We start from the raw sequence: 10890 nt of genomic DNA, 5'->3' as shown, positions 1-10890 counted from the left end.
TTTTTTAAATGACAGTCGAAAGAGAAACTAACATAATTACATATAATACAGATTTCCATCTTTCAGGTAAGCAAAGCAGTACTAAAAATGGTCATTTTTGTCTTCACAGTTAATGAGCATTGCCACTCCTGTTTAAAGCTTCAGCAACTCAAATCTCCTAATCACTGTGTGATTATGTTTAGACCTAAGCTGCATCTGGGTTGTAAACATATTCTTCAAATCTTCCTCCTCTGTATTCTCTAGAGTGGGCACACTTAAATTCATTCTGTTTGTGGGAAAGATAAAGGTTTCAGAGATACCAACTATACATAAAACGAGGAATCATCACTAGAACTTATCTCTAGAACCAGAATGAACTTTTTAAGGCTATGATTCAGCAAAGCATGTGTGTGTACTTATGTACTGCTTAAGTCTCATTGATTTCAATGGATTTTGAATCATGCCCTTTATGACTGTCAGTTTAATGACTAGCCCCTAATCAGCATCTGCTTCAGCTGTGTACTGGACAGGGATGGATTTAAGCATATGGTTAAGTGCATTACTAAACTGGGCTTAAGTGCATATACAGTGTGTGTTTATGTAAATACTACACACACGCACACACACAGTTATTGCCATTAGCTTTCTTATGTTTGAACATTTTATACACTAAAGGTAGAACCTGCACTTATTTTGGTTTCTACAAACATAAAAAAGCACCTGAAGAGAGCTATTGCAGCTTTCAATCAGTCACTGTATTGGCATTGAATGCTTTATTTTGAAAACGATAAGCAGCAATACTGAATAAATAAGATAGAATGATTGTTTTGTCATCTCCATACAGCTGATGGCCTTCATCCAAAACATGAAAATACTGTAGCAAATAGAAAAAAACATGCATGTTTCAATGTTCCAAAAAAAAAAAAAGGCATAATATAAAAGTAACACTGACACTTATTTTTAATACCGTACAGGCCATTAAAGATTAATTTTCTGGAAAAAAATGAATAAAGTTTTGCTATTTACATAGATAATTAAGGCCCAATTCATTCTAAGTAATGCACATTGGGAAACTGTATACTTCAGTTCACTAAAAATCACAGGATCCTCTTTTTCCCTACACTCATATAATCCCAATTCACCATAATGCAATACATAGTGTGCTTTTTATTTATTTTTTTAAAAGGCAGTCAGAGCCCCAAGGAGAGGTTTTCCTTTCTCTAAAGGGTCTTCTACTCTTAATCACAAAGAGAAGTCATATTTGCAGATTCTGTATGCTAGGGTAGTGATGGAATGTTCTCTTTAAAGTTTCACAAGATGGGTAAGATTTTCAAAAATGCTTAAGTGACAGGAGCCATTATCTTTCAATGAGAGAGTTAAGCTTTTTTTTTTTTTTGAAAATTTTACCCTAAATCTTACTCTATTTTTCCATTTATCTCCCTTCCTACACTTGTGAGTGACAATGTGAGGGATTCATAGTTAAATTTCCATTAGCAATAATAGGAGTCTTTCATATAAATGTCCTGGGCACTTAAGAGAAAAACAGATACTTGTGTATTGAACTATTTAAAAACAAAAATCCATATTTATTATGCTGGCCAGTATATAATGTGGCACCTGTTAAAGTACATGCTGTTTTTGTTCTACTCATGCCCCTTTGACCAGGTTTGAAAAAGCTTTTGAAAATGGAAGCGTGATAAAAAAAATCTACATTTAAGAAGAGTCACATGTTGATATGGAGTGAAACTCTTAATTCTTTACAATGCTGCAATTGAATTGAATAATAAATTGAATACAAAGTTCAACACATCAAGAAGATGGAAAATAAAGGGATTTTCTCAGATTTTAAAAAACATTTCAGTGAATTTTTTGCCTTACTAACAGAAGCCCTGGAGCACCAGCTGTTCTGTTTACCCTCCTGCCCTCATGATGTTCTTCAGCTTTAACCTGGAGAGAGAGTAAAAGACGGGATGGTATTCTCCAAACCCATTTAGTGTTTGACCTCTCTGCCAAACAGCAGTCACCACCAATCTATGCTAAATTTATGCCACTAAATTAAGGGGAAAGGCTCCAAATTTCATTACTAGAACAACATCTTGAGTCATCCAAAACCTTGAGTTTTCTCACCCCACCGCCCTTAAAGCACAAGACGACACAATTCTTATGATCTTAGCACTCACAGAACTCAATGGGAGTTGGATCAGACCCTTACTGCGTAACAGAATATTTCAGGATAAATACATTTATCTGCTTAAACAATCCTTTATATCAGTATGCAGCGAAGATTTGATTAAACTTTTCTTTGTGATTAAGTGACATAGGATCTTTGCTATGCAACGCAATTTGGGCCTCATACTGCAAAAGCACCAACTGCCTCAACTCCTATTGACTTCTAAAGGAGTTGAGGATATTAAGTATCCTGCCAGATTGGGCCATTTGTTTAGCAAAATTGGACCTGGAAAGTAAGGTATATGCCCCTTGGACACAGTACAATCTCCAAATTATTTGTGTTTTATATTAATTAACAAATACATTTTTATATAAGAAAAAGGTTATGGGCACAAACATACATGAGCACAGACTCATCAATAACTGAGTGTGGCAAAGATTCTTTAGGCTAGAGCAGCACATTTACCAGGTTGTTCACAAGTAAAAAGAGATGTAGATAATGAATTTTTGTTTTTGAACTGAGTCTGTTTTGAAAGATCCTTTATATTTTCACAGCCTCATTTGACGTTGCTGTTAGTCTAAATACAGCAGCATTTTTAGTATTTATAGTGCTATTAATAAAAAGAAACGAAAAAAATTCATTTAATGGTGATTCTTTCATCTCACGCTGTATCCTTCAAACTTTGAGTTACAGTTCTGATGTGGAAATTCATGGTCCCTTTTAAAATAAGAAAATTAATTTAGTATTTATCTGAGCACAAGTAAATCCAAGCAGGAATATCTATATTTTAAAAATAAGATTTCTGAAGTATTATTCTTCAGTAATTAAAGCTTGGGTTTTTACTCATCAGGGATGAAAGCCTGATCCCACTAAAGTCAAAAGAAGTTCTACCATTGACTTCAATGGAATCAGGATTCTCCCTCAAGATTTTGATTTCTGGAAACCCCAAGGGCTAAATTCTGCACTGGATGCACAGGCATGGCTCCCACTGAAGTCAAAGGGATCTGCAGGCATGCGATGGCAATATCTGGTGCTGTTATAATAGACAGTCCAAATGCAATACATAAGACCCAGATTCTGTAATCAGATCCATGCAGCTGGACCCTCAGGTCATCATGAAGCAGTCCCACTGATGCCAGTGGTGTTCTGCACAGACTCAGGAGTCCACTGCATTGATCCAAGTGCAGGACCAGGGCCTAGCATCATAACTGCACTTTATTTGGAAGTGATGTACCTGTATGTGTTTACTCTTACATTCTGCTGGGGAGCCACTTTGTCTAAACCTTGTTTTATTTTTGGTTGTACTAGGTGACCCATTTATTTTTACAATGTTTTGAGAAGTCTACCAGTGAATCTGTGAATGTTTATCTTCTACCTCTCACTTGTAAAATACATGCTCTATAAAACTCTGAACAGAAATAGTCTTGCATAACTAAAGAAAAACCATGTTCCATAACATTTTGGGGAGCAGGAATGAAATCCTGGTCCCAGTGAACTCAAAGGGAATTTTGCTATTAATTTCAATGGGACCAGGATATCACCACAGCTCTTTTAGATATCATTTTGCTAAATGATGTGTGTGGATTTTTTTTTTTTTTTTTTTTTTTTAAAAGAATAGTAACACATTTACAGGAAAATAAGAACACTGTCCTGGCTGGTGAAAAAGAGTAAAAACCACACACAGTGAAAAGCCTCACACCCCTTTTTAGTAAGACATACAATGAAGATCCCTTATATTGTTCTTTTCTCAAAAGGCATACGCAACGTGGCACAATATCTTAAATATACATTCTATATAATAAAATACTGTCTAACTAGTGCATCCTCAATCATATGCTGGAAATAGTCTTACCAAGCCAGCTTTAAATTCCATAATCTTTTAATGATTCATTCAAGGCAGAATCAATAGGAAGCTAGTCCCACAAACTCACCTTTCAAGCCTAAAAAGGTAGCAATGGATGTGATGCGATGCATCATAATCCAAAATGTAACAAACAAAATCAGTGGTTAGAAACTATTTTAAAGATACAGCACCCCCACAACACTCCTGTGGTTGTGAATTGTTAATGTGATGAAACACTGGACATTTATACACACACAAAAGTCAAAGGTCAGACTGAGAAATATGATATTATATAGTTAGTCATAAGTTTAAAATAATAAAATAAAAACCACTGTAAAGGTCAACATTCACACCTCCATGGATTGCATGGAATAAATTAAACCTTAAACCAGTTGCAAACAGGTTCCTTCACTCTGCTCAGTCAGTGTTTTATTTATGCCTATATATGGAATAATACTTTTCTAAATACTTCTGAAATAGCAATAATAAAAATGAAGGCTTTTGCATCAATAGTTATTGGACAGCAACTTCAACACTGCCAGCTGTATAGCTGCACAGTTCTTTTGCATCAGTGCAGGGGGTATGGCTCCACGTGGGGTGTAGAATGAAGAAACACAACATGTGGTGGCTTAAAGAGGAAAAGCTTCTTTCATTCTTCATTGGTATAATCAAAAAAGGAAGGAAGGAACTTATACTGTCCATGGTACCTTCATAGGTCCTCTTCAGAAGAGGTATATATGTTATACATAAATGCCCTCAGGGTTAAAACCAGACGACAGTGGATTCTGTAGAATTCGAAGATTACTGGGGAGCTGCCTTGATGAACCTGGGCGTTTCAGGGACCCAGACTGAAATGTTGTCTCTACACAAAAAAGATGATAATTAGTATGATTTATTTAATAATTACTAAATATTATTCATAACATTTAGCGAATACATTTATTCCCTGGCCTACTAGTGTGCTTGAGTGGAGCACAAACATAATTTACATAGAATATATACATAGGTGACTGTATAAAACAACTGACACTCATTTTAACGCGAGTTGTTTGTTAGTTGGCTTTGAAAATATAATCCTCCCCACCACACACAGTGCACATATACAGTTGGACCCATGTAGATATGCACCCAAACTACCAACTCTCTTCCCACCTAAAAGAAACACCATGGCATCATTAGCGGAAGGGCTCTACACAGGGGTTGACAAAGGCCTTGGGGAAAAAAGGAGTGTTTTCAGAAGATGTTTAAAAAGTAGGAGGGATGGATGGGCTGAGATGAAGGTCCAGGGAGGACCTGCAGGGGCTCTCACAGCAGAAGCTCTGTTACCTGCTAGGTACAGCAGTGGTTCCACCATTGCCACTAACATAATTTGTATGAGTATATTTATAATTATATTTCATTGTGTGTGTGCGCGCACGTAATGAGATTTTTTTATGTATGAAAAGAGAACTTACATAGCATATTCTTGCTATTTAGTTATACTGAGGGACTAGCAGATAATAAAGAGTTCATTTGATGTTTAATTTATTAGTGTTAAAGGAAGAGAGAAGTGTATTTTTTTCTCCTTACAAAGCTTCCAAATTTGTATACCTCTTTCAAGTTGTGCGTGTGAAGCCTCCACTTCATTAGGGTCTGCTGGTAGCACTGTGACCTTTGTTCCTGTTTGCTGGATAAATTGTTGGAGATTTACTTGTCTTAGCTCCTTCGTTAGCTGCTCCAGTTCTTGTTCTCGGTCCTAAACAGAAAGGGGGAAAATGAGTCTGTTTAGAGGCGGATAAGTCTGGAACAGACGTTCAAAAGTCCATCCATCCATCCATCCGTCTCTGGGGCAAGTCATTTTTCTTCTTTGATGGGTAAATAGAAAGTCACTAACTTTTAAGATATTGTTTTGTTGAAAGATGGTTTGCAGCATAACTTACAAAAGTAAAACGATACTGAGTCATGCGGACCTATCTACCTGTTAGCAGTTATCAGATCTTTAAATTTGCTTCCTTGTCCTCTCTCAGACATTACTCAAGTCACCTGAACAGAAACTTAGCACAATAGAAGCAAGAGAGGCCCCGATAATCCAGATCCTGAATGCTACAGAGGCTGACCTTTTGTTTAAGGCACTGGTCTGGACCCTGAAAATCTGGCTTCAATTTATGGCTCTGCCACAGACTTCTTGTATAAGTTGGGCAAGTCACTTAATTCCTCCATGCCTTAGTTTCCCATCTGTAAACTGGGGATGATGCTTCCTTTCCTTTGTTCTATATATTTCGACTGTATGCATTTCTGGGCAGGGACTGCTTCTTGCTATGGGTGTACATAGTGTCTAGCACTTGTTTGGCAAGTACATTTCAGAAATTGCTCTGGTTTTAAGAAAACAAGTCCTCATAAATTTTTGCCAAAATTCTTCAGAATCTATCTTGTCTCAGCTCACATTAATATATTACATTCTGAAATCATGCACTCAAATGTAAGGAAATTCCAAAAATGGATATTCCCCCCCCATTTACTTTATCCTATAAAATACACAAACAGTAATGCACTGAGGCATTCATTTAACAAAAAAGAGGATCAGCAGACGCTAAAAACATGCAAGTGGTAACACTAACTGTGAATAACCTCAGCCTTTGGAATTTCCTAACTTCTGAGTGCTGGAGGGTAATATTTTCAAAAGTCCCATCGAATTAAGCTCCTAAATCATTTAAGAGCTTTTGAAATTTTTCCCCCTGAGGTCTCACACCAAACATTGCACCAGTTTTTTTTTTTTTGCATTTAAAATCTTCTCCTTTTCTAAAAATGCCAATGACAAGGAAAAAAGAAAACTGCTAAATCACAGCATATGCTTGACTGAAGGTGTCCTTAAATATACAGAGGGAGAAGAGTGATTAAGAAATTCTCACAAGCATACATGAAAATGCTGACTTTATAAGTTCATACCCTTAGAACTACTGAGCCAGTTTTCCTCCCTTCCTTATTCAGCAAAGACCATAACAAATAAGCCACATTTAAAATTTCTAATTTCAAATCAGCTAGTTATGCAAGTACTAACACTTCAGTCTGAGATTATGGAGAAACATATACGCAAGAGAGACGCGGATAACTCAAACACAGCTGAACTGATTTTGCTCAAACTTTCTGGAAAAAAATCATCATTAAGTTGAGAACAAGCATTGAAAATTTAGCCTAATAAGAATTTGCTTGGGACAGCCACGGCATGTGAAAAAGAGTGAGAATGGGAGTTTGAACTCGGTGTCAGCCTCACTGGATGTTATCAGCATTGTTATTTAAATAAAATAAATTAATTAATTAAAAAGGGGGTTCTTCTGGCATCACAGTAACGAAAAGGATAATTTGTAATGTCACTGGAAGCCGGGGATGGGCAGCTAGACACAGATGCTTAGAGTTTTCATGTGTTTTGTTTCAGATGCCCAAGTTAACCATATTTTTATTTAATAAAAACAGGTTAAATTGATCCAGTACAGTGATTCTAAGGATCCCGAAGTTCTTTACATAGTGACAGCAGAATCACTTCACACTACTCAGCCACTGTGGTATGCAGCAGCAGTTTAATACAGGATATTAAAATAAATAACAGGGCTATAACCAACTGAAACTGAGTAGCTTAATTCTAGGGTGCCTGGGACATGAGACATGCCAGGAATAGGGAAATTTGCTTCCCAGTGTCACTGTAACCCCCCTTGTCACTATTTGCTACAAACTGGATTCCCATTTATATTCATTATTTCATGCTCTACTTATGTCCAAGTGGCATCATTAACTTTTGCAGGGAATAAAAAAGCAGTGACTTGATTCTCTGGTGATATGGGCTCTATAATTCCCTGAGGTAGACAGAAAACAGAATCTTGAACTCATACAGGTCAGGTAGGGAAAAGGAAGAACTATTCTCCGAACAATTGTTTTATAACCTATTAGTTACTTTAACACAGCCACTCTGATACTACTTTTGGATCTATATCTTTTCTCTAAATATTATGCTCATGGGAGATTCTGGAGAGCAGCATTAGAGAGACAGAAGTTCAGCCTCAAAAAGACAAAGGACAGATAGGTAGCGCAAGCTTCAACCTTCATTATCCCAATGTCACTCAAACGCTGACTTTAAAATAGGGACTACTCTTAGGGTAAGAGGAGGGTCCAGGCCTCTGCCAATATTGCCAAACCATAATATAAAATATGGTGGTAATAGGGCTATGTCGGATGTGGACACTCATCCACAAGGAATTCAGACCACTCAGGTGATTTCACACAGGTCACTGAACAGCCAACAGATGGTAATGACTTTGGGTCACTACCAATTACGGTTGCTAAATGCCCTTGGCCCACCCATTCCCTGTCATTTCTCTGAGGCCCCACCCTGCTCACTCCATCCCCTCTCCCTCTGTCGCTTGCTCTCCCCCACCCTCACTCACTCATTTTCACCAGGCTGTGGCAGGGGGGTAGGGTGCAGGAGGAGGGTAAGGGCTCTGGCTGGGGGTGTGGGCTCTGGGCTGGGGCCAGGGAAGAGGGGCTTGGGTTCCAGGAGGAGGCTCTGGGCTGGAGCCTAGGGGTTCGCAGTATGGGAGGGGGCTCTTGGCTGACGTAGGGGGTTGAGGTGTGAGAAGGGGTGCGGGCTCTGGGCTGAGGGTGCAGGCTCTGGGGATGAGGGGTTTGTGGTACAGGAGGGGCTCAGGGCTGGGACATGGGTGCGGGCAGGGATTCTGGGTGTGGGTTCTGGGCAGCTCCTACCTCAGACGGCTCCCATGAAGCTGCTGGCATATCCCTCAGCTGCTAGATAGAGGCACAGCCAGACGGCTCTGCACGCTGCCTCCGCCCACAGGTACCGCTCCCATTGGCCACAGTTCCCAGCGTGTGGAGCCCCCCTGGAAGCACCTCTGCCTAGGGGCTGCATGGACATGTTGCCATTTCTGGGGAGCTGCGCAAAGCCAGATAGGGAGCCTGCCAGCTCTGTGACAACCAGACTTTTAATGGCCCAGTCAGCAGTGCTGACCAGAGCTGACAGGGCCCCTTTTTGACTGGTTGAAAATTGGACACCTGAAAACCCTACTGCCTGCCAGTGAATCTGCAACTAGAGGTGAAATGTTCTGTGCTGCATTCAGCACTAATTCCTCAAGTAACAGAGTCTCTCTGAATATTTAAAGAGCAAGCACACAAAAATCTTTATCACTTAACCTGAGAGACTAAGGGGCAATTAAAAGGGGGACGGGCATCAGACAGAATCACTTATGTCATGGTATTAGGACTGGCTGGTCCAAAAATTGGAAATTCTGAAAATTTCTGATGGAGAAAAGGCAGACAAATTTTTTACAAAAATTGTCATGGAAGATTTTCCCTTTTTTTCCTAATCAGCTCAGTCAGATCTTTGACTAATTAAAACTTAAACCTGCTATCTTTCCCCAGGCAGAAAAGGTGTCCTTACCTGTAATCTTTTGGTGGCTTGGCCCAATGACCTTTCTACAGCTTTAATGCCATTTTCCAGCCTCAGACTCTGTTGGCCCTGAATATCAATTTCACCTTTTACCTTCTCAATCTTCTCTTTGACCTCTTCTTCATTCACCTGCGACTCCTGAACTTCCCGGTGCAACTTCTCTGCTTCAAGGCCACTCTCCATTCTGTGGATTTGAGTCATATAGTCTTTTAACTTGCTCTCGCACTCCAGGATCCTTTGCCTGATCTCCAGGAGTTGTTCCTTCAGCTGCTTCTCGTTTTCTTGCTCAATCTGAAGTTCATTTTCCCAGAACTCTTCCTCTTCAATCTCTACTTCATTTCTTTTGATTTTCTGCTCAAATTTGGTAATTTCCTCTTCCAGACTGGAATTGTATTTCTGTTCCCAGTATCGGATTTCAGCCTCATTTGAGTCCAGCTGCTTCTCAATGGACTGAAGCTTCTCAGTTTGGAGGTGGATCAGTTTTTTCAACTCTTCAGCTGTTGTCTTACAGTTGAGCACCTTTTGCTTGAACTCAGATTCTTTACCTTTCCCAAAAATGTCCATTAACCCTTTTGCACCCCCAGTGAAGGTCAAAGACTTCCTTTTTGGCTCCCTCCTTTTTATTAATTTGTCATTCTGAGGCCTTAGCTTGGCTAATGGCGGTAAGCTTTGTCGGTACAAAGTTCTTTCAGGTATTCGAGCAACACTGTCTGAAGTTGGCCTCTCGCTGAGGGATGGCCCTGTGCGGCGTAATATTAACTGCACATCACTTGCATACTGTCCCCATTTGTTCAATGAAATTATAGGATTTTCATGAGGTGCCAAATGCCTCTCTGTATCTCTCCATTTTTCTATTAGTGTGTATCTTCCAGTACGACCTAGGGGAGAAAGGATAATGAGAAAGGTGAAAATTGCATGTGTAATACCTAAAACAGTCCAACAGAGGGAACTATTGGCTAAGGATATCTACTGACAAGTTATAAGCGTGCTGCATAGTCTAAATAATCCCATCATACATTTTATGGCTAGGAGGGACCATTACGATAATCTAGTCTGATTTCCTGAATAACACACACGATAGAATTTCATCCAGTAGTTTTTGGATCAAACTCAATATCCCAAGTTCAATATCAGAGCTCTAGTCTCTCACTGATCTTAGAATGTACGTTTAAGAAGTGGTATATGGGAGGCAGATGTACAACTCTAGTTTACAATAGGATTAGCACAGATTTTTTTGTATGCACCTCCCATACAATGCTTTGAAAATTGTTAGTCTACACAGCGTTAATCAATTGCAATTGCATCCATAGGGAGCAACGTGCTTTCCAACACAGATGAAGACAAAGTCATCTACTATACTGGAACATGTTTTAAGTGAGGGCAACAACATCTGTTTTGTATAATTTTGCACAAAGTAATATGATGGGTGCTCTGACTATGAATTGCACTAAGACAACTTCTCTTAAC

At 39.1% G+C, this 10890-nt stretch overlaps 1 protein-coding gene across 4 annotated transcripts in view; it reads right to left on the bottom strand.

The window, feature by feature from the left end:
* Window positions 1-3492: 3492 nt before the first annotated feature.
* RASSF8 (Ras association domain family member 8) overlaps window positions 3493-10890 on the bottom strand; it is a 140424-nt gene continuing 133026 nt past the window's right edge. For all 4 annotated transcript variants that reach the window (XM_050969013.1, XM_050969023.1, XM_050969032.1 and 1 more), the window contains exons 3-5: window positions 9415-10301; window positions 5583-5727; window positions 3493-4854 (exon numbers count right to left, since the gene is read on the bottom strand). In XM_050969013.1, coding sequence (XP_050824970.1) covers window positions 4733-4854; window positions 5583-5727; window positions 9415-10301 — 1154 coding nt within the window. In that variant the 3' untranslated portion in view covers window positions 3493-4732. The remainder of the gene's footprint in view (window positions 4855-5582; window positions 5728-9414; window positions 10302-10890) is intronic.

This window comes from Gopherus flavomarginatus, chromosome 1 (assembly GCF_025201925.1).
Source record: "Gopherus flavomarginatus isolate rGopFla2 chromosome 1, rGopFla2.mat.asm, whole genome shotgun sequence".
Classification (NCBI taxonomy): domain Eukaryota; kingdom Metazoa; phylum Chordata; order Testudines; family Testudinidae; genus Gopherus; species Gopherus flavomarginatus.
This window is presented reverse-complemented; position numbering and strand designations above follow the sequence as displayed.